Source organism: Gasterosteus aculeatus, chromosome X (genome assembly GCF_964276395.1).
Source record: "Gasterosteus aculeatus chromosome X, fGasAcu3.hap1.1, whole genome shotgun sequence".
NCBI lineage: Eukaryota > Metazoa > Chordata > Actinopteri > Perciformes > Gasterosteidae > Gasterosteus > Gasterosteus aculeatus.
The window spans coordinates 11,694,380-11,717,848 of NC_135698.1; the positions used below are offsets into that span (position 1 = coordinate 11,694,380).

At 43.0% G+C, this 23,469-nt stretch overlaps 1 protein-coding gene and 1 long non-coding RNA gene across 2 annotated transcripts; both read right to left on the reverse strand.

Annotated features, from left to right (window-relative positions):
• Positions 1 to 4,005: 4,005 nt before the first annotated feature.
• LOC144383738 (uncharacterized) lies at positions 4,006 to 4,478 on the reverse strand. Its single transcript, XR_013451151.1, has 2 exons — positions 4,340 to 4,478; positions 4,006 to 4,210 (listed from the first exon to the last, which is right to left on the reverse strand). It is a non-coding gene; the product is annotated as an uncharacterized LOC144383738 (long non-coding RNA).
• A 965-nt stretch (positions 4,479 to 5,443) lies between these two features.
• pamr1b (peptidase domain containing associated with muscle regeneration 1b) lies at positions 5,444 to 22,813 on the reverse strand. The gene is made up of 14 exons (XM_040163508.2): positions 22,558 to 22,813; positions 17,610 to 17,786; positions 16,232 to 16,357; positions 15,577 to 15,691; positions 13,645 to 13,862; positions 13,003 to 13,110; positions 10,760 to 10,930; positions 10,383 to 10,574; positions 9,464 to 10,204; positions 9,202 to 9,378; positions 8,268 to 8,334; positions 7,895 to 8,124; positions 6,533 to 6,891; positions 5,444 to 6,452 (listed from the first exon to the last, which is right to left on the reverse strand). The coding sequence occupies exons 1-14, from the start codon at positions 22,709 to 22,711 to the stop codon at positions 5,871 to 5,873; spliced, it is 3,417 nt and encodes a 1,138-aa protein (XP_040019442.2). The 5' UTR covers positions 22,712 to 22,813; the 3' UTR covers positions 5,444 to 5,870.
• Positions 22,814 to 23,469: the final 656 nt, after the last annotated feature.

Consider the following 23,469-nt stretch of genomic DNA (forward strand, 5'->3'; position numbering starts at 1 on the left):
TCCCTCATTAGTCTGTTGCGTAATATTGTAATACACCGCTGTTCACATCCTGCGCCCTTTCAACCTGCCAACGTCTTTAAGTCGTCCATCAGCGGATCTGTTCAGACAGAGCTCCTTTGAGAGGTGAAAAAACCTGCTCAGATAGTGATCTGGCAGCAGCCAAGGCCAACCAGCTCTTCACACTGCTCATGAGTGTGTGGGTGAAACTGAATCCCTATGGCCATCGTGGAGTGGTCGTTGCTCCTTTATAGCCCATCGGGCAGCAAACGAGAGCTTGGTATCAGCAAATTCCCCAATAGGCTCCAAGAAAAAGAGCCGGAAGCTGACCAAGACGCCTCGATTGCGAAACGAGCGCTTTGGGGAACAGACTCCCCCGTTTTAACGTTAAGGTTTTCTGTGTGGCTGCACATGCTGCTTTGCACGGGCCGCACTGACGAGTGTCCTAAATGTTTAGTTGCAACCTTTGCCAACATCAACAAATGAAAATAAAGATTGCAGGTATGGAAAGAATACAGTGTTGTTCTTAGCAACACATGCATTTGGTCACAATTCGAGCTTCAAATGTTTGCAGAAAAGGTTTATTTGGCAACCCACTGTCTTGTCAAGTAAGCATGTGCTACATCTGCCAAATATTGCAAGTTGAATTAACAATCAAGATAGTCAGATTGTGAATATAACAATGCCAGGATCTTCTTCTGTATGCAAAGCAACAAGGAATACTGTTGGATACTTCCTCTTACGCACTTCTTTTAGTACTTTACCACGTACAGATTTTGACCATGCTCATTTGGAAGCCGTTTTACCACAAAGAATTGCGTAGCATCGTATATCACTGATTACAGAACAAGAGATGTAATTTGTACAGAATGATTAAAACATTATAAAATAACACATACATAATCCATATTTGAGAAATTATTCACATAATGCAAGCAGCCATAGCAGTAGAGGCAGTAATAGGAGGAATAACAATAATGATTACTATTAGAAATATCAGCGGCTGTGGATAAAAGTATATAAAGAAGTAATAGTAAAACCTTTTTTTTTTTTTATTTGAATGAAATGTTTAGTAACCATAATAAACAGCTATAATTTGCACGTGCGCGTCTATGAAGGGAACATTAACCTTCCAGTGCTCGGGCCGGAGTTGATGGCCTCTCAGGAGCAATCTGAAACCTAGAGGTTTTACGAGGATGTTTAAGGGTACCAAAGCGGGTCTTTACAAATCACCCTGGGGCGTTTCCTTGGGGGAAGGAGGTTGATGCAAGTATTGAACTGTGAGCTCAGCTTTGTATACTCTTTCATTCATTCTCTCTCTATCTAGATACATTCGCATTTACCTTTTCCTGTTCGCTTTCCTTGTCTCACTACCGTTGCTCAGTCCCGCGGTGGCAGCCTGGATTCCAGCAGGCTTTCTGCAGCCGCTGGAGGAGTCAAACAGTCACAGCTACGTATAATAAATCACATCGCCACCTCTTGCTATGCAATTTACTCACAGGCCTGCATATGGATGAAAACACATCAATACTGCAAAATTGCTTTGTGCGTAGAAACACGTGTGCGTTTTCAGGCCTGTGAAGTGTACGAATTGCTATCTTCCATTTTATATAGTCAAGCCATGTCTGGCAGGTAATGGCTGCGGAACACCATGCTCTGTTTAGGATCATGTATGTTGTATTCGAGGGCTGAAGGGACTGAAACAGGAATGTTTCTTTGGAACGAGAATGAGCTGCCGCAGGCATCGTGGGTAAAAAACGGGTAGGAATAAAAACGAGATAAAGGGCAGTAAACACATTACTTCTTAGGTTAGTGTTCATATTTATCTTTATTTTCTTAACAAATGAAAACAGATTAATTAATCCCTCCAACAAGTTATAGCCATACCAAAGACTAATATGAGGTATTACATTCATCTGTGCCATAGGCCTCCATTAAAACTCCATTAGAAGACTGAGCCACAATGTGTCCGAGGCTGACAAGTTGCCTCATTACATTACAACGCTTTTGCACACTGTAGTTTATTCTCAATCAATCCTACATATAGTGGTGTAATAAGTGTAATATAATGGACGTAGTGTAACAAACGAGTATCATTACATATCGGTGCATAGTTTTTACTCCTCAAACATTGGAAAAATACTATAGGGTCCAATTCTGTCTTCAACATTTGAGATCAATTTTTATATACTTTAATCTTGAGGTGTGACAAAATTATTTAAAAGAAATATAGAAGAGCCTTAAATGTTTCAGCACACAACCCTCGCACCACCACCACCAGCAGAATACAGATAACTGAGCTGTGTGTGGATCCTCAGCGCCAGAACGTTTCTCACACACAGAACAAAGCACAGAGGGCTCATTCGCCTAACTAGAAAAACTGGTGTGAAAACCTAAACATTTTCGTGTAAGTCTGGTGTGAATATTTTGCCCCGTCCGCCTCGAGTTCTCATGGTGGCATTCTCTCATCATTATCTAGGTACTCTGCTCAGGGTGACATCTCCGTTCCCAGGACAGTCAGTTGAGTTGGTGAAGTGTGGCCCTTGTTTCTATGGATGATGCCCTGTGAGCTAAGCAGGGCCTGTGAACAGAGAGTCTCCCAGCCCAAGTGGAAAGGACTCTCCTCGTGGGACTCTACTAAGCTGTTGTTCAACTGCAGCAAAACGGGTGAAGCAAAGACAGAAAGTCTTTGATGGATGCTGTTCCTGCCGAGTGCAACAAAGGCCCCCAAGCAGTTCTGTACGTCTATTATGGTCTTACATCGAGACCATTGCGTATTTTTTTTATGTATATGAAGGCACACAGGAAAAGCAGTTCTTTTGGAAGGAATTAAAAGGTTTGACACTTTAAAGGGTCAAGTAAATTGGACATAGTATGGATGAAATGAACAAACCAGAAAGATTTATGGCTGTGACGACACAGATAAACTCCGGTAAGAAAATTAGACGGAGTAAAAATTGCTCTGACGAAATCTATTATACATTCTGAGCACAGTCCAAGTTCTGCAGTGAAGAGCCACATTTAACTGATCCGAACATTAATCAGCGGGAAATATTTCCATGGCAGGTGTTGTGCAATCCTTTTTTTGGCACGTCTTTTGAAGAGTCTGACTACCACGTTATGGACCATCTGGGCTCGTGTTCCTCCAGTTTTAAGATCGTTATAGATGGACTTGCAGGAGGAAGGAGGTTTGCTCTTTTGAGTCACTAACTGAGAGCTTTAGGTGGCGTTGAAGCTTTTTACATAAACGTCATTCTGGAGGCCCGACATTGGTATGTGCAGTGGGTGTGGTGACTTAAAAAGATTTTAACACAAACACGCTGGCTTCATTGAGACCGACAGTTTGATGGTGATTTTAAGAATGTCATGAAAAAAGACCACAACGCTTTGAACGCTTGTGACACGATCTTCACTGCTCCAATGTAGAACCTCAAACTTCAGTCACATGCTTCAAATGATTGTGCTCATTTGATGTGGTTCTGGCTTTGTTAACAGCAGAGCAGGCAGCGGCGTTACGGTTGTGGATCGGGTAAAAACGTTCAATCTGTCATCACATCTTGCCGAACATGTCTCATACCGTGAGTGGATGTGAGCCGATACGCCACAGAAATGTTACGAACCGTTGTTAAACCACGGTGCTCCCAAATCTGAGATATTTAATACTGGCCCCAATTTTATTTTACAGTTCCAGTTAGTTACTAACTACTACTATGTTTTGTACACTATGTTACCGTAAAATGAATTACTGTATGTTACCGTAAACTTGAACGAATTTTACTGTGAATTAACTGCAATTTACTGGCAGTCGACGCTAGTAACTTACTGTTTTATTTACAGTGCCCTACTGTAATTTACGGTATGTTGTCGTATATTGGATTACAGTTTGTTACCATACGATTACTGTTTTTGTGTTATAAATACCAGAATGTTACCGTTTACTTATAACCGTATACTTTTGCATTTAATTCCCCACAAATTTAAGAAAGACAACCAAACTCATTTCGGTCATAGTGGTTGGAGTTTATTAGATGCCTTTAAGACAAAAATGTTAGGCATTTCTAACCAAGAACAAAACATTAAATATGCCGCATGTATACAATAATAAAAAAATGAATCATAAAATCATTACACAAGGTAAACTAACTGCAACAATACGCTATGGAACACTTTCAATTGACCGCAGCAAACGGTTGGCGTCTTTAATCCAGTGCCTCTGTAAAACAAACCAAAATTAAATATTTAGAAACACTGTCATTGGTAAAATATTAAAATTACAAAGTTGGGGAAGACAACAAGATGTAAGGAAGGAGAACATTAATCATGCTAGGCAAATAACACTTACCAACGTTACTTGGAGAGACGAGGCAATGAGAAACTCCTCTGGTGTTGAACTGCACAGGTGTTCTGGATGAACTGAGATTACGCGTCTGACGTCACGTTCAGGAGCAGTCGGTCACGATTAACACTCAAATTACTTTTAGGCAATGAACACTTTGAATAATACAAATATTTATAATCTTTACATTCCAACCACTGAAGCGACAGTGAAGGCGGTGCATGGGATAGGGAGGTTTGTGCTGTGCAGCACAAGGTCGGCGGTTTGAATCCTGGCTGCTCCCTGTGCCAAGTCGAAGTGTCCCTGAGCAAGACACCTAACCCCCAATTACTCCACATATAATTATGTCAAACCATGGGCGTTTGGATAAAAGTGACAGCTGCATATATAGTAATGTCCTGTAAGTCAAAGTCATCATCGTATCTCGTAAGATACTATCTCATTATGATGACTTACAAGACCTGTTTTTCAGTGGCTGACATGGGCTTCCATACATTAACCTACAACAGATGTAGATGGATTGTGATTCACTGCACTTGTATGTGTATTTCCACCACTTCATAAAATATATGTAACATGCAGTTGAATTACGGTAGTCTGCTATTATTGTAAATTGACAGCTTTAACTGTTTATTCATGACATTGGCCGTTAATTTACAAGCAAGGGATGGATATGTAACTGTATGTTACAGTTATTATGACAAACTGTAAGATACTGTTAGAAATGCACCGTAAATTTGTTACAGTGCTGGGTTGTACATTGATGCTTTCGGAGATAAAGAATATATATTTTTCATTGCCACCTTTTGGAAGTTGATTTCAGCTGCAGTTTGGCTATCAATGCAGAATCACATCTGATTAATAGAGAAGGGTCAGAATGAAAGTAATTAATTTAATTTGAGCAAAGGGGAATTGATCTATGAATAACATGCTCCTTTTTTGGTTACGAAAAAGTCCTTCTGTGACCTGGGTTAGTTTGCCTCTACATGGAGCAAATGTACGGTTTATTTTTCACATCATATTAATGGACTAATTGTAATGGGTAGAATATATTTGTACATGCACACATACTGAGTTTAACACCATAAAAAACTGATCACACCGAGCAGCTTTACCTACATTATATTTAATCCAAAAACCTCATGATTTTTCTGTCTTTAGATACAATATGTACATCTCTTCAGTCATATGAATTGATAACTCAGTACATTAGAACATATATACATACCATCGAGTACATGAGTGCACAAATTCAGGCGGTCACGTTCAAGTCGGAAAAAGGCCGAGGGACCCGAACACTGAAGTTTTGTGGTGAGATGTTCATGCTCAGCACATCTGATGCGTCAGCACCCCCTTCAGTTAGAGCACTGTATTCTCCAGTGTTGCAGCGCTTCTGCGTCGAATGGGGAAACGCTTTAGTGCAAGAAGGTTGGGGAGGACGAAAAAACTGAGAAAAACAGGCAAACGAGGAAGAAAAAAAGCGAGCGCTGTAGGATATGAAGTCTTTTAAATATGTAAGAAGCAGATAGAGCCATCTTTATTTCATGTTGCTCTCTATCCAGTCTTTGAAGTTGGCCACACGCGTGTATACTGTGTAGAGGTCGGGATCACACTCCCCTTGGTCATAGCCAAAGCTCACCATTCCCATGAGCCTCCACAGCCCTCCGCTCTGCCCCTGCCCCTGCCTAGAGCCGACAGAGGGCTTCTGCTTGTTGCTGGCTCGGTTCTCAGGGAGGGCGGGGAGGACGAGGATCCCCCCCGTGTCAGAGGGACATATGTTAGAGGGTCCGTAGTCCGGCTTGTGGCTGGCACAGAGCATGTTGTCTGTGACGCTGACTGGCATGCCGTTACGGGCGTACTGCCGCTCGCAGGGAACCACGTCGGCAAGGTGAACGAGCCCGACCCTCGCCTTCTCGTCGGCGCCGAGACTGGGATCAGGCCGTGGGGACCAGCCTGTCACAAGCCCTTGCTCAGAGGTCACTTCCTCTCCCTGGCTGTCTGAGAGGCAGAGGGGCAGGACCTTCTCGCCGACCTTTGCTTTGTCTAGCAGCTTGACCACAGCTATGTCAGAGTCGAGGACGTGGGGATCGTAGTTTGGGTGAACAACGGCGGAGGCCACCTGAAGGAGAAAGGGGATGGAGACATTGTGCGAATTGGGTTCGGGAGCGTCGTGAAAAGAAAATATCCGGCATTGCTTACCCTCAAGTGTTGAGGACCTTTGTCTTTCAGGCGGTCATCCCGGTAGTGCTTCCCTACCACCACCTTAAGCTCGGCTGCATCCAGAGGATACACCTTTCCCAGCTCTGTGACACAATGGGCTGCGACCAGCACCCTCTTTTGGTTCACCAGAGCCCCGCTGCACACTAGCTGCCATTCAGCAGCCCCATCGTAGCTGCCAGTTCCTGCTTCAAAGTCCACCTTCGGGGACCCTGCCTGGCCGTCTGCCTTGGTCACCTTGGTCCCAGCTCCGTTGGTGAAGCGGCGGTAGATGGCGGCCAGCCAAGGCCAGTGAGCCTCTGCCGGCCTCTCTGGGTCGAAGGTCGGATGCTTCCCACATACTGCCAAAGAGGAGGTGACAGGAAGGGAAAGCAGAGAATAAAAGACCACAATGAAGAGAAGGGGGCCCGAAGAGAAGTACAGGAAGAAGTCTGATCCACACTGAGACACTGTTTGATTTGTCTTTCCCTTCTGACGGCTTTTATTTTTTTTGCGCTTATACCTTCTTTAGGATTGTGGGCGAAAATGCAAAGTAGTGGCATAGAAGGAGAATCTAAACTGCTTTAAACCTTTAAACCTGGCTTTTATTTTTTTCCAATACAATCGCTACTTAACAGACGCCATGACTTGCCATCTTACATGTACGTGTACATAAAATGAATGCACTACAATAGATTTAAACATCTTATTAAATTTTGACACTTTGTTCTATAATATGACGACTACAAAAACAAAGAAATCCGCCTCCAGGCTTCGCCAACGTGTGGTTGATGTCCGCGGACCGATTTTTATTAAAGGTAAACACAGCTCACAGACCCCACAACTTTTGGTATTAAGGCACGATGCCTATGGACAGCGGCCCGTACTGTGTGTTCACATAGAGATTAAAGGGGCGGGACCGATGTGTTTCCCCTCTAATCTGAAGAATATTAGGAGCAATTTTAAAGTGATTAAGTCTAAGACAAAAAGGTTCTGAGTTGACCCCTCTGTCTCCTTAGCAACTGTTTTATATTGATGGAAAGTTGTGGTTAGTTAGTAACTACTCTGCAGTGTTAATGTCCCATTCTCTGCATAATCTATGCTTTAACAAATGAAGTTGTTCTTGCTGATGATTAACAACAGCAGAGTGGAGTGGATTTTCCAGTCATTTTTATTTTAGCAGCTTAGAGAAGTCACAGAAGATGCTGATAATGTAATGTTGAATGCCAGTATTTATTATTTTAAGATAATTAAGTAACTACATCATCATAATGTGTTCGCACATGGTCGTCGACTGTTCTAAAATGTGTTTGTTCTGTGCGTTCTGCTGCCAGTCGCCAACTAGTAGCCCTTTGCTGGCCCCACCTGGCGAACAGGACACATGACGCCCGCTCCATTTCCCCGTCTTCAAGCAAGTGCGGCGGGAACTGCCCGCGTGGTGGTAGAAAGGAGAGGCGCACTCGTACTCTATGTGCGAGTAAAGGTGGTGGAAGCCCTGGGGCAGCCGGGAAAGCACTGGAGGGCCTCTCGTGGGGCCGTCTGACTTGAGCGGTCGGCCAATCCCAGAAGAGTAGAGCCGGTGCACCGGTGTCTTCCTGAGGGGAGGAGGAGAAGAGTCAAGGGGTGCGTAAAGATACCCTTTAGGCTGCGTGAAGAACTGTTGATTTTGGTTCTTCTGTCACTGAGTAACATGAGAACTCATGATCATATGACTTATAACATGCATGGGTTAACATACCTGGATGGGACCTGAGGTGGCAGAACTCTTTGTCTTACCAGTTCTGACACTTTGGGCTCCCGGCATGCTGCAAAATAAACACAGTTTAACACACAGAGATAACACCACAAAATACACATACCAAGGTCCCATTAAAATCTGCGGTGATTTGAATCATAATAAATTCAGTTTAGTATTTTGGAATTACAGTGTCTGACATCTTGGCAGCAGTCAAATGAGCCAATTAGCTTAGCTTAGCGTAGCATGGTCAAAGCTAGAAATCGCTAGAAATGCCGGCCAGCATTCCTAATGTGCACCTCTTATCACGTTGCACATATTTTGTCCAATCCGTACGAAAACGAAAGGGAGGAACAGAAATGTGTGCTTTGAGCCAGACCAGCTGTTTTGCCGTTCATGTTAAGCTGTGTAAAGTTATCTGCTGTAGTTAACAGACTGCGGTTCCATTTAACTAAAAAAAGAAAAGAGTTAAAAAACTGTAGAACCTTCTTGAAAAGAAGAAACAGAACTTCCTCAAACAGAATAATTTGCTTTGTCTTTTATTCTTCACTCTTTAATTCATGAGAAAACTAGTCACAGATACGTTGACCTTTTTATCTTTTGGCAAGACCATCAAGAACAAATTTTATTGAGAACTAATTAATATACTGTTAACACTGCAGATTTGATGGATTATTGTAGTGCAAACATATTTTACCAATTATCAGGTGAACTTTGTATAACCCTTTACTGTTGGCCTTTGCGCTGCATCTACACGTCTGATGTCCTTTCATAACGTGAGAAACCCATGACGCCTCATTGATTACTTACTAACAAAAGCTTGCACAACAGCACTGTCTGCTGTAGTGAATGTTTGCACTCATTATCATTTCCTCGGGATTGTTAGCTAATTAGCCGACGTGTCTGCAGAAACATGGGTGAATCAGATCAGCAGTACCTCTTACACAGAGGGGTTGTTCTCCACTCCAGGTACCGTTCGGCTGGCAGGTACGTCGGGCCTCACCACTGATAGCATACGAGTGGTTACAGAAGAACTCCACGGTTTCGGGCTCCAGTCCAGGCACCGGTTGATGGAAGCCATGGTAGAGGCGGGAGAGAAGTGGGCAGCTTTTCCCTGCGGGGGGGGGGGGCAGACAGTCGGTGAGGGTGAAGACCAACAAGGAGCAGATGATGTTCATTTAAATTTATTTTTTTCTCACCGGTGAAGCTTTCATTGACTTCGTTTTCCTTTTCTTTGTTCCCGCTGTCCCCCTCCACCTCGTGCCTGCTTTTCTCAGCAGGATCCTTTTTGTCCTTTGCTTTGCCATTTTCCTCGCTTCCCGCTCTGTACTGTGTGATGTTAACTCCAGTGGGAAGGATTTTCTTCCCCGGCTCTGCTGAACCTTTGGTATTATTTTCGTTCTGTGTGTCCTTCGTGTCACGTATGACAGTGTGGTTCTTTGTCATTTCCAATTCAACCCCCTTGGCTGCGTCGTCCCCCTCAGCTATGATGTTCGTTCCCACCTTGGTGTCGTTCGGACCGACCTTGTTTGAACCTCTTTTTCCATTCACCTGCTCCTCTTTCCTTTCCTTCTCTTCCTGTCCTTTGTCTTTTATCACAACTATTTCTGTGATGTCTGTCTTTTCTGTCTCGAAATTTGTGTCTGGGCTTCCCTTGTTTTTCTCAGGTGGCTTTCCAGTGCTAGGTTCTTTCATTTTGACAGTATTCAGGCTGTTGTTTGTCCCTTCACTGTCCACTTTATCCCTGCTGTCGACTGCAGTTTTATTGTCGTGCTCAGTGCTTATTTCTCCCCCTCCAACACTGTCGTTTTCTCCCGTTATGTTTTTGTGACCTTTCTCTTTCGTTTTGCTGAAATGTTTTTCACCATCTGTTCCGTTGCGCCTTCCTGTGTTTTTTTCCCTGTCTCTGTCCTTGTCTTCTTCAGTGAGCGTATCATTTACTGTGGACACAAAACACGACAAAAGAAAAACTATTACTTTATTGTCAGCCAGCTGTTAATTTCAAATCTCGGTACCGACTCATTTTCTTACTACCTTAAAAAAAAGATAATGACACAAGCACTTTACAATACTGACTCAGCCATTCTAATCCCTGTTATAAAAGAGATATTGTCTGACCTTGGGTGCAAAGCGGAGGAGTGCCGCTCCAGGTGTTGTTGGGGAGGCATGCTCTCTGGGAGCTCCCAGTCAGTTCATAGGGCTGGTAGCACAGGTACTGCAGAGCAATCAGGACATCATTGGGTCCATAAACCAAGAAGTGGTCCCCATGTGTTGGCTTGGGTGGTAGAGTACAGTCTATTTCCACTGGCACTGGAGACGGGGAAAGGAAATTCAGGCTTTTAACTGGCTGCAAATCATGTTTTTTTGGCAATCTGCACCACCTCTGGGGCAGATGTGCGGCATCCAGAGAAGGCCAAATGACACCCGTATGACTTTCCCAGATCTCAACTCTTAAATTTCCCTCTGCAAAATACCCATTCACATAATTATCTCACCGCACTCTGGAGCCGGCGCACTCCAGGTGCCGTCACTCAGGCAGATGGCCGAGTGGAAGCCGCGCAGCTCGAGGCCGGGGTCACAACGGAAAGTGACGCGGGCCCCCGAGTGGAGAAACAGACCCTCTGTTGATCCGCGGGTGGGCACCGGAGGCCTGCGGCATCCCACCACTGGGGGCGAACACAGCGCATTTGGTTTGTTTACAAATGTTGTTTTCATTTTGTAACTGAAAGACAGATCTTGCAAATTAACAAAATAGGGTATTTACCCAGCATTGTAATCATTCCTCAATACATCCTATAAAAGACTTTAAAGAAATTACACCTACATTGAGTTAGTTCCCTTCAGGGGTTTACAGGCCAGACAGGTAGCTCACAAACCCAAACCTCAGCTCTCAGACTCGTAACTAACAAATGCCCAGAGCTTTAAAAACAGACCCCGCTACTTTAGATGCTCATTAATGAGTCATTTCACCCACCGTGGTAAAGTTTGCAGCAAGACCTATACACAGGGCTTGTAAACGAGGAAAGAAAAGATGCAATAAAATGGCTTTTGTAAAATTGTTTCCAGGGTTGTAAAAGTAGATTTACGCAGTAGAGTGGATGAGATTGTTAATTTGGTGACGGAATACTGGGTGTAACTGTCTGATGCACACACATTTTCTAGTAGACATCACTAATCAACCCGCTACCGAGTTCACACAAAGCCCAACACGCATATCAACACTGAGGTTATTCAGCTCTCTGTTCCGAAATGAACACTCAAGAGATTTTCTGTGTTGTTTATTTTATGGTGGGCCCGATCCACGAGATGCTCTGCTCCTGGTTTTATGGCTCAGGACGGAGGCCCTGGCACTCGTCCAGCACGGCGGTTTTCACTTATTTACGACTTTGCAAACCAAATGTTCAAATGTTGTTTGTATTTGTATTTGTATGTTGTATTTTCAAAGCCCTGAAGCATTCTGGGGAGCTACGGGCATCTTTGTATTGTACATTAATGGTCCATCTTCCTTGTCAGCTTTTTTCCACAGACATAATAAGGGTCATTGTGCTGAGTCATTGAGACTGAAGACTCACACTGTAAGTAAATCATCATTCCCTTTTGTTAATGCCATGGAAATGATGTTCGACACTGCACTCCGAAGCAGATTAGATTACAGATACATAGATTAAAGAGAAGAAAGGATTTCTTATGTTGAGTTTCTGCAATGATGTGTCAGGACTCTCTCATACACAATGAGTTTTATCTGAGGCTGACAGTTCAATCATTGGAAGCATAACATACTGATGATGTCCCGGACATGCAAATTCCCCCATGTGAGCAGAAATGTAGAATACCCCGAATGTCCCGTAAAAACTGTCAGACATCGAAATCACTCTCATCCATTAAAACGAACAGCTGAGGATTCCTCATGGGAATGAAACTCGTGCTTTCTTTTATGGATGTCTCGTCCGATGGAAAAAGCTGGCTTGTTGTTATAGGAGCAGGATTGTTTCGCCATTTGTTTTATAGACCCGTATTAAGCCCTGAAAATGACACCACGAGGAGAGGTCTGTTTTTGTGGGCTCCTATGAGAGGTGTACTGTTTATAAAAACACGAGTTCGGCTCCACACACCCATAAATCAAAGACCTTGTAAGCCAACCACACCCTGATTACGCAGAACCCCACACGACACAGCCGAGCGACTCTGCTGGTGTGTTGCAAATGTAATAAGGTGTTATATGGTGCAGAAAAACAAAATGATCGATGACCGTAAAGAAAATAGCAACATGCTTTTTTCCTCTTCTTTTATTTTACCCTTCAATTTTGCTCAGTTTCTTTGTTTGTATCTCTCTGTCCATGGAGGTATGACTTCACGCATTAGTTAGCTGAAATGCAAACACAGTCCCAGCTGCTGACGGACCAAAGCTCCAGCTGGGACCGGCCCCGACGAAGGAAAGCAGCTGGCCTGAACCCGGTCCAAACCACAGACCTTTCTCTTGTGACAGTGAATCACCGCCGGCCTCTGAGCAGCAGCAACAGCTAAAAAAAATAAAAGTTTTTATAGTGTGTCTGATTTCAGATGAAATTACAAAATGGGACTTCAAGGTCTTGAAAGTGCCAATTCCTCACATTCCTCTGGAGTCATGGCAACTATTCCTCCCTGTGATTAGAGCTTGCAGGCATCCAAAGTTTTACACAAAACATCAAATATTTCTTCATTATTACTGTACAGGCTTCAGTTGTGTTACAAAACTCACCGTTTTCACACCTCTTGCCTGTGTAGCCAGCCAGACAGGCACAGCGGTAAGTGTAAGAGCTTTCCAGGACACAAGTCCCATCGTGTAGGCAAGGAGAAGAGCTGCAAGCTGTAAATATGCAAGTGTGCCACATTAGGGTACAAGGAGAAACGTTGATTTCATTTGCAGTACAATGATAAAAAAAAATATGCGGCAAAAGAAAACGGTTGACCACATCGAGCTACATGGAGGGATTAATAATGCAAGCCTGGCACTGTTTAAATATCCTTTTCACTTTCCGTTTCTACACGGAATGCCTCTGCTTGCTTTTACTAGATCTGGCTTAGCTGATGGTAACTTATGAGTCCATGCGTGTCAAAGACCTTCAGACTGACGACATTTGTGGAAAGTAATGACATTTCGGTGAGCGCATGCTTTCTCAGAGGGTCGTTAGCATGCGACGAAGACCTCGACGAAGGCTTTCGACCAGAACTTGTAGGTTTAAGTCACGCACTTGGAAACTTCTTGTTTGCATTTGTTTGGGACCCGTTTGTCAAAAGAGCCCCTTTGCATATTTGGCCTGACTTTTTACTGATTGTTTATGAAGCAAAGGCTGACAGTATTTTTGTTATTGTTGTTAAATGACGGTGGTATTCAACTTACCTGAACTCTCCTGGAAAGTAGCAAAGAATCCGTCAAAATTTTTATAACCATCAGACACAAAGAGTATGTGAAGACTGGGACCAGAGCTGTGAACCGGCGCCGGTCTGCTGTTCCCACAAAAGCGCGCAATAACACGCGAGTCAATGCTGTTGCCATCTCGGACCTCCACGAAGTCGTAACGACAAGATGGGTGAAACTCCAGACTCATCATCATGAACCTGTTCGGATGAAGGAGGAGCACATAAGAACACGCAAGGCATCACACAAATAAACCACGTATTCTAAATACTTTTTGTGAAATATTTTTTATAAAAAAGCAATCTGATTGAATCTTTTGACGTGAAAGTTTCTGTTGTGCTCCTACTATTCATGTGTAACCCCAGGTAATAATAGCACCTGTGTTCCGTGGCTTCACGGAACGAAGCTTTCAAATCTTCAGCCAGCAAACCGCTAATGAGGAAGCATTAAAGGGGATTTGCTCCACTACTGCGTAGATTACTGTTATTAATGACGCTTGAAATAGGGCACATTTTAACCAGATACCACAGCAGTTAAAGTTTCCACACCATTGTAGTTGTTTTGGTTTTTTTTATTTGATTTTATATGTAATAAATATAAGAGGGAGTCAAGTTGTTCCAGCGATAGATATGAAAGGAAACAGATCTAGACTTATATATATATATATATATATATATATATAATGTAGGTATTGTGTCAATGTTTCAAGAAGATTATTTGTGTGCTTTAATACAGCCATGACATCCAGAAGGTCCACGTTTAGAGCCCTAATAAATATGAATTAACGTGAGTATAATAGCTGTCAGAAGATATGTACATACACTCTAAATTCATGCACTGTTTAAACTTGCCTAATATTAGAACAGACATAAATGACTGATGAACTTTATAAAATGCAGTGGCACCTTCCAAAATACTCTCCTAATATTACCCTTTATCAGAGAGTCACGAAGTTTTGAATAATCAAATATGAAGTAATACTGAACGTTAGCCTCCAGCAGCTCCCAACAACAATACCAGTTGTAATTAGGATATGTTTCCTTAGAGCCCCTGTAGTTAAAGAATACAAACCCTAATTCCCTAATCACTCGCGCACAAACACAGAGGTTTCCATGAGTCTATCTCTGAGCACAGCAGCTGTTGCAACGAGGGGTTCTGCTCATGTCACAAAGGACAAAATAAATGGCATATCAATGTCAGTAATCTATATATTAAAGTTGGTAAGACATGTGCTACAAAGCTTTAGATGCTGCTGCAGACTTTGCTCTCCGTCCACCACATACATCTTTCAGAAACGGATATTCAACAACAGCAGGTCCGCCATTAATAACTATTACAGATGGCCGCTGAAGATCCCTAAAAGCAATGCTTTAATGCCAAATGTCAAAAAGTTTGCAATATTCTTCAGTTTTAATGATAATATTAGTAACAACTACTTTGGTACATACTTTCAGATTGCTATGACATTTTGTATATGCTGTGGTACCCAGTTTGAATTTGGCAAAGTCCAGTGTGTTTTGGTTTATTGTGGATACTCATCAGCCTCAGCTGTTAAGTGTTAATATTAACATCCTAACACTGTGTTCATGAACATGTTAAACATCCTACTTTTAAAACGTCATGTTGGCATTGTCATTGTGAACATGTCCACTCTATTCTCTCTTTTCTAATCTAACTCTGCAGTGGTAACATCCAATCCCAACACTAATCAGGCCAAATGCAACATTTGGCTCCTGAATCAACCAAGTTGTCACAACAGAGCTGACGGAGAACACAAACAACCAAATCTGTGGTTTTACCCATGATGCTTTGTAATCATATCAGTGAACATCATCACCAACCTCCCCGATGTGGCGGTGGTGGTGAGTTCTGATCGTGAACCATAACTGTGCAGGGGGATGGAGCAGGTCTCACCTGAGCTCTATAGTGAAGGGACGGTCCACCTGGATGGTCCACTCACACCGGGCATTGTTGGGGTAGCTCTCCAGCACCAAGTGGCCCTGCCGTTTACGGATCACTCCCCCGCACTCTAAAAAGCACATGGGAAACGACTCCATTTTGGATAGTTGGTGTTCTTTCATTTACACCAACTGTGTTTGCGGCATAATTATTATTTTGACTGGCTGCATTCGTCGCTTTTACTCACCATTCAGACCGAAAGCAATTTAATTTGAGTTTATAGAGTAACTTTAACCGCCTAAAGCATCATAAAAACAACACGCACGGCTGCAACAAGGCATTCAGCAGCCTATCCAGGTTCTGCTTTTAATTAAATGTACATTTGTTGTTCCCCCTGGCAGAATATTTGTGTATTGAGAAAGTTGTAAACACTGTTGAGGATGTTACAAATGGGAAATTGTTTTTTGGAATTCCCAGTCTTTGACTCCAACTTGTCATTCAATAGGTTGTTAAATATATAAATATACACCTACATATTGCGCCCTTTCATGCTGGCAGTTGTGCGAGATGAGCATAAATCATCAGGGATGAAAATAAATACACATTATTCGTTTCACATATAGAAAACATATTGACAGACCCGCTAATTAGGGAAAAAGAAGAGACTCACTCATGCAATCGCCACCGGACCAGCCAGGCCGACACTCAGCGCAGAACTTTCCCTTAATGAAGAAATCGTCCCTGGGACTCCAAGTCCCATTGTTACATCGCTTACAGTTCTCAAATATACTGCAACCTGGAAGAAAGAGTAGCCGAAAACAAAATCACGTTAAAGTAATTAAAGAATCACTATGGCAGAATGCAAACTATTTAGCCTTGACCACCAACGCTCATCTGGCCGCTGTCATTACGCTCATCGTTCACTACAAAACCACAAACATACGTGCACACATACATTAGTGCTTCTTTAAATAGAAACATTGAGAAAATGCTTTAAACAGATGGTTCTCGTCTCAAGAGACATGAGTGAAGTCGGACTTGAGTAAACATTTTTGGAGTTTAAGAGGGAAATGTGATTTACAGGTATCCGTTATATTGCGAACAGCTGTTTTTTTCACATGAAAGAAAAACATGAGTATATTTACGCTGTGAAGAAAACAGGATATACTTCTACAGGCAGATGGCATGTGGGGAAAAAATATGTATACGTATAAATAATACTACGTTTTGATGTAGGAGTTACAGCATGTGTGCAAACATCTTCAACTTCTCACATTATATACATCACACCTGTATAACGTACTTACATACAATGAGTCCAAACACACACATTACTACACACATTTAATTCCCAAATCGCCATTCAAAGTATGATGATCCACACAAATTAAGTATTTTCGGGCTTTCTGTTATACTGTTTGTGTTGCTATGGTGCAAAGAGCTGTGCAGTTTTCAGACATGACTTTTTACATCGCATACCAGCCTGATCTCCAAAACCTGTTCGTAAAAATGTATACAAAAATCTTGAAGATACAAATTCATAGTGATACATACCAAATAAATACGGACTGGCAACTGATGACGTCACCCTATTCAAAGTGAATGGGGACCTGCACCCTGTAAACACACTTCGTGAAGTCTGACGATGTAAAATAAACGTGTTATGATTGCATTTTTAACGAGAAATCAATGTTAAATTGTAAGAATACAATACTAACCCTAACCCCCTCAAAAAATCCATCATGGCAGAGAGACGTTCATTCAAGAATCCAACATGGTCCGCCATGTTGTTCACTCAAGGGGCGTGGTTAACCCCCGCCAGTTAGTATGTATTGTTCCAAATTTGTATGTTCAAGATTTTTGTATACATTTTTACGAACAGGTTTTGGAGATCACGTTGCGCATACATATTCCTTAATATTGAGTATATTCCTTAAAGATGAAATCCGCAGCTATAGACTTTATGAGGAGAAGACCCACTTTTGATTATGTTCAAGGTAAACGAGCTGGCAACATGTCATGAAATTAAAGTCAAATATGCACCCTACCTGGATGTATGATGCAGGGGTCGCACTCATTGATGGCGTTGCGACAGCAGGGCACTGCGTAGCCCACCGGCGTCCCCTGTAGGGGGCATTTACAGCGAATCACATCATACTCGCAGCAGCCTCTACACATAACGTTCCACTCCGGGCCCGGGCAGTGGTTGTACAAATACCTGTAATCTAGAAGAGACAACACGTCAGGGATCAACAGCAACTCAAGCATGCAAGCAAGCAGGGGACAAACGCTAACGTACGCAACATATAGCTTACATACATGTGCTGCTGGCAAAGATAGGAAGCTCATAAGAGACGGCAAGGCTCTCAGTGGTTCACATCCTCCGTGTGTTCTCATTCCGTTGCACAAGATAAACTGCCACATTGGTATAATCACTGTCCCAGAAAAAAATTTAAGCAGATAAATAATCAAATGGAATGCTTAATTGGACTGGAAACCAGTGAAAGAAGGACCTTTGAGTCCGAGCGGTTGTGTAACGTTGCATGAATTCCCTTTTGGCAGATGTGAACAGAAGCTGCACTTTAAACTTGGCAAAATGTTGATGGAGCGTTTTGTTTTCCTCTGAGCCCTGCAATCATAACTTCTCTGTTCTGAACCCTCCAAGCATTTACACTTGGACCCAAAAGCAATCTTGTACAAAGTTTTTATTTGTAACGCCATAGCGTGCACACGAGCCGTACATTTGTTGTTTACGTGACTTGTGTGAAACAAAGAAGCTTTAACACAGACACCCAAAAGCCAAAAAAACAGAAACTATAAACCTCTCGTTGGTGGTTTGCAGGCGGTCAGCTAGCGAGGAGAAGAATAGATGTTCTCTTGCAATACTGGGAGTTCCATATTAATGAAACCATGGATGTTGTCTCAGTCCAACTACAACATGGCTCTTTCTCTCAGTGAGGCATTAATCAGACAGAGAGAAGGTTGCGCAAGGCCCGCAGTTCATGTTTAATGAAAATTTCTTTTAATTTGTCCTTTATAAAGCCATTCCATGATTCCTCTTACATTACAGCGCAAATGATCAGCAAGCCAGAGACAAAACGGGGTTTCTTTTTAGCCAGCGATAGATCTCAGGACTAAAATTCAATGTTACTCAAATGTTTTTGGACAATGGCGCCCGAACGTGTCAGTCCCTCATGCAATGCCCAATGTTGTTGAATAGACCGCCAGCGTTCGGTGTTTGTTTTCATTTCAATCAAACTGGACGTTCTAGCATTTTCTTGTGTTTTTAAGCTTGTTTTTTTCCCCCCTACATCAGTAAATTGAAAGCTCAGAGTTACTGTTGACATTTTTGTGGATTTCTTTTGACCAAGTGTGAGAACCACAAACATCCATAATCTGGGCGCGCTGCGGGTTTTAGGGATACAAGAAAAGCCCCGTATTGTGAGTCAAGTACAACTATGACAAAGGAAAACTAAGTAGAAACATATCTTCACCAGAATCTTACTCATTATTTCCCTCAATTTTGCTACAATCTATTTTCAAGGGAGTCTGAGATTCTGTGTCCGTTTGCAAGTAGCGACTCGAGCCGCCTACATCTACCCCAAAGCCACTAGATGCTTTTTTCATTTTTTTAAATTTAACTATTAATCTCAATCACGATCAAGAGACATCCTTTGCTTCCTTGAGGTTTGTGGCGGACGATGACCTGGAGAGACTATGAGAACCAATTTATACGACATGAACTTGAAAGGGTCAAAAAAGCTGTATGAGGTGGTCCGGTAATGTTGTTACACAGATCACTGCTGTGTGTCTTGTCCTTGGACAGAGAAATGACATTCTGTGCTTTTATAGAACCGATCTTTATGGCTTCATTTGGATCAGCTGTTAATCTTTCACCTTAAATAGCGGGCCTTCATTTCCAGATGTCCGCAATGTTTACTTCATGCTCCTTTTCTGGAAGGCTGTTCCCTCTCCTTAATACATCTTGATCCTGATTTACAACCACAAATATCATTCTAGGATGCTGCAGCTTTGACTTGCGTCATGAAAATGTGGATTTATTCACTTAGTTGCAAGCTTACTGCCTCTCTGTGTGAGGCTTCCATGGTCAGCACGTACAACAATTATTACAGAGCGGAAAGAAGGAACAGGCGTGGAGGTAGACGCATACAAGAGTACAAGCGAGTGAGCGTTTGTGGGGGCTTTTGTACAAACGGGAGCTGGCCCTTCGGCGTTTGAGCTTAAAGCTTGAGGAAAGCACTATCATTTCTTTTGAAATAGCTGGTCAAATGTATACTTTTGCACAGGTGTGAGAAAGAAAAAAAAAAGTACAAACATGCAAATGACAAACCATTTATCATTTTGTTCCCCAGACCTGCAATTTAACCCAGGACTGTTATTGTGCTGTGTGCCCCTGGCTAATACGTGTTTAATCCCAAACGGCAATTGTCAGAAAGGGTGCTGAACAAAATGAGAAACGGATCCTATTAAAAGGTTTGCTTCTCTATTGTGCCTAACAGCTGTTTGGCAACGCTTCCGTCCAACCTGTCAAATATGTCTTCTGGTTTATGTAGCAGCCTCTAAATATTACCCAAGGACACTCATAAGCTTGTATTCTGTGGAAGCAAGATGGCACTGGCACAAAGCCAAACACAGTTTAACAGCCAGTTTTTTCCAACTTCATTTCTGAAGCTCATCGTGCCAATTTGTGTGTGCGTGTGTGTGTGTGTGGTTTGACTTTTCTGTTTCTTATTACTGGTATCTACTTTTTTTTTTTCCATTCCAGATGTTGAGCTCGTCAACTTCTCGTCAAGAAGCCAGAAAAATGAAAATGGCAATAAAACGGGCGGCATTACAGACACCCTATTGCCTGGTTTTTGCCTCTGTGTGGGTGTCCACAAAGTACTCCAACCCATTACGACGCTTGTAAGCCGCCACGTGTCAGCTGCAAAAACTTCGACATGGATCCAGAGACTGACGTCATTGTTACTGGAGATGCGCTCACGGAAATTCACGCGAGCCCGGAGACCTTAAGTCTGAATTTACTGCCCCTGTTTGCTGAGAGAGCCGCAGAAAACTCTGACTTCTGCCGGGATATAAATGTTATTTCTTTTAGTTTTGAATCTCACTTTGTGTTTTTCTTAGTTTAGAAATGTATTCTGTCCAAACGTCACGGTGAGAGATAACTCACGCATAACTGTTCCACAACCCCTGGAAAATTATTGGTAAACGGATTCTCATTGCATCAGCATCGACTTTGGCACCAGTTTACATTTGAAGCCAAGGAATAAAAAAAACTGTTTTTTAAGAAATGCACCTTGGAACAGTGTCTTCTGTGGCATTTAAAAAAAGCCGTTGTCCAATTTGACATATTCCTGCTCACCTCTGAGGGAAATGCATTCCATCAGTCCTGTCTCTCACCCTTATCACATCTAAGCTATTTTCAACTCTGACCAAAAGAGACAATTTTAGCAGAGCGCAGTGAGATGATGGGTTCAACATGCATTTCAAACACAGCACAATGCTGTGCACGTGTCACCGCCATTGGACATTGAAAAGTTTAGTTCAGTTTTTTGTCACTGTTGTCATTTGACTATGCTGCTTTACGTGTTCCTTGCCTCAACATTACGTCATACGTTCTTCCTTGCCATAATTCAGTGGGAACTCGTGTCAGAGAAGGTTTACAGTGACGAGCATCACCACGGTTATGGCACACATCAATCAAATGAGTAGTTTCCTCCCAGCAAAATAGTGCAATTGCTGCGCATGTATGTGCCAGTGTTTGATTCCTTTTGCATATTCCCCACAGCAGCTGTTGTTGTGGTTGGAGGGATTTTGCTATCATGGAAAGGGGAACTCCCAGGGGAGCTGTGTGGCCATCGTGTATCTGAACGTAGCCTGAACCCCAGCGCTGCTACCGCTGGTCGTCCTGGAGACTTGCTGTAAATAAACTTCCCATTGCCAGGAAATTAAATCACTCTCTTAACCACTGTGGCAAAATGTTATAAACACACTCCGGTACTTTTATTCTCAAACGCTCATTGAGAGGATATGTTTTGGATTCTTGTAAGCATGTTCTGTGCCAAGGATTCCCTTTTCTCCAAGGTATCATACGCTTTTTACGTGTGCTAGCCTTGGACTATGCCTTGGACAACTTGCCTAAAGCTAAACACACTATGAGGACAGTGTGTCTCTACTTGAAGAAAATCCTCTATCATCAGCTGATGATGCATATGAAGCTGAGTGAGTCAGCTGACAACAACAAACGTGGGCGAATACCCCAGAGAGAACTCTCTTAGTAAATACAGCTACACGCGGCTGAGCTCTGCCTTATCCTGTCGGCCCATTCACCGACATTACAAATCCAAGATTACTTTACTGCCTGGCAACCGCGGGACGATTAATCAACAAAGGGCAGAGGTTTAGTGGAGTCTGGGAGACGGCGTATGGTATACTCATTACCGCAGGCGGAGTGGTCGACTAAAACGTGACTCACATCTTCCTGCAGCAGTTCAACTGGTCACCCTGGGTGAAAAGGCAAAGACCAATACCAATTTCAGAAAAGAAAACCCAATTAGCATTTAAAGACAAGCTTCGACACAAAAGGAAATGCTTGCCAGCATCCATCACCCCTCTTAGGAGTCCAACCGCCTCACTTTGCCCTTAAGGAATGTGCGACCAGCTAGAGAGCAACTGGGAGAGAACGACTGCAACGAGAAGAAAAGTAGATCACAAAGTCCCTTTTAATCTGACTATAAACAAACCCTCACAGAAATGCCTCCCTCTGGGTTTTAGAACACAAGTCGTTTACCCAAAGATTGCACAAACATGATCTCAGCGGCGTCTGTGCATCACTGTCCCTCCGTGAGTCTTCTTCTTCTTCCAGGGAAGAGCGGATGGAGTCGCTGATGCCGGCTTTTTACGAGAACAAAGAACAGACACCAACACACGCGGGACCGGGAGAGAAGGAGCGGCGGTGAGCGAGGCGTCTCTTACCATAGGGCCAGGCCGTCCCTTGAGGCAAGGCGATGGAGAGAGAGATGAGGAGGAGCAGGCCCCCCTTCCATGGAACAGAGGTGGAGGTCCAGGGGGTTGTGCGGGTGCCCCCGTGGGTTTGCCCCAGCTGCAGTCCCCGTCCCACAGACAGCATGCCGCAGTCTGGAACTCTGTTTACTTTCTGAACTCAGCTGACATCACCTTCTCTTGGCCCTTCAGTGTTTCCCCCCTCCCTCTATCTTTCTCTCTCTCTCTCTCTCTCTCTCTCTCTCTCTTACTCGTTTCTCGTTGGCTTCAGATTACAGCACAGCCTTGCAAGGAGTTCTACTTGCGGGTCTCCCAAAAACTCCCCTCGCTCGGCTCAGAGGACGACGTCACTGCACTTGAATGAATACAGGCTTCGATGTTTTTACGGTTAACTCATAACGGGGGTCACAAACAGACACGCACATGTCGGAGTGAAGCAAAGAACAACCTTTTATGTTTGTTTCCTACACGTCTGTCTTGGAATGCAATGTGTGTGAAGCAATAGCATTCTGTAGGTTATTGTTGTAGGTTCATAGGAATGGTCTGTTATTTGCCATCCTGCCCAGAGTCAGTGGAGCCGATTGATCAGCCTGATCTCCAAAACCTGTTCGTAAAAATGTATACGAAAATCTTGGCGATACAAATTCGTAGTGATACATTCGAAATAAATACGGACTGCAACTGATGACGTCACCCTATTCAAAGTGAATGGGGACCTGCACCCCGTAAACACACTTTGTGAAGTCTAACGATGTAAAATAAACGTGTTATGATTGCATTTTTAACAAGAAATCAATGATAAATTGTAAGAATACAATACTAACCCTAACCCCCTCAAAAAATCCAACATGGCGGAGAGACATTCACTCAAGAATCCAACATGGT

Excerpts from the sequence above, each read along its gene's own strand:
- pamr1b (XM_040163508.2), bottom strand. The coding sequence starts at position 22,711 with ATGCTGTCTGTGGGACGGGGACTGCAGCTGGGGCAAACCCACGGGGGC. Across the intron at positions 17,787-22,557 it reads AGGGACGGCCTGGCCCTATG|ATTACAGGTATTTGTACAAC; the intron begins GTAAGAGACGCC and ends TGTCTCTTCTAG. Across the intron at positions 10,205-10,382 it reads TCCTCCGCTTTGCACCCAAG|TAAATGATACGCTCACTGAA; the intron begins GTCAGACAATAT and ends TTGTGTCCACAG.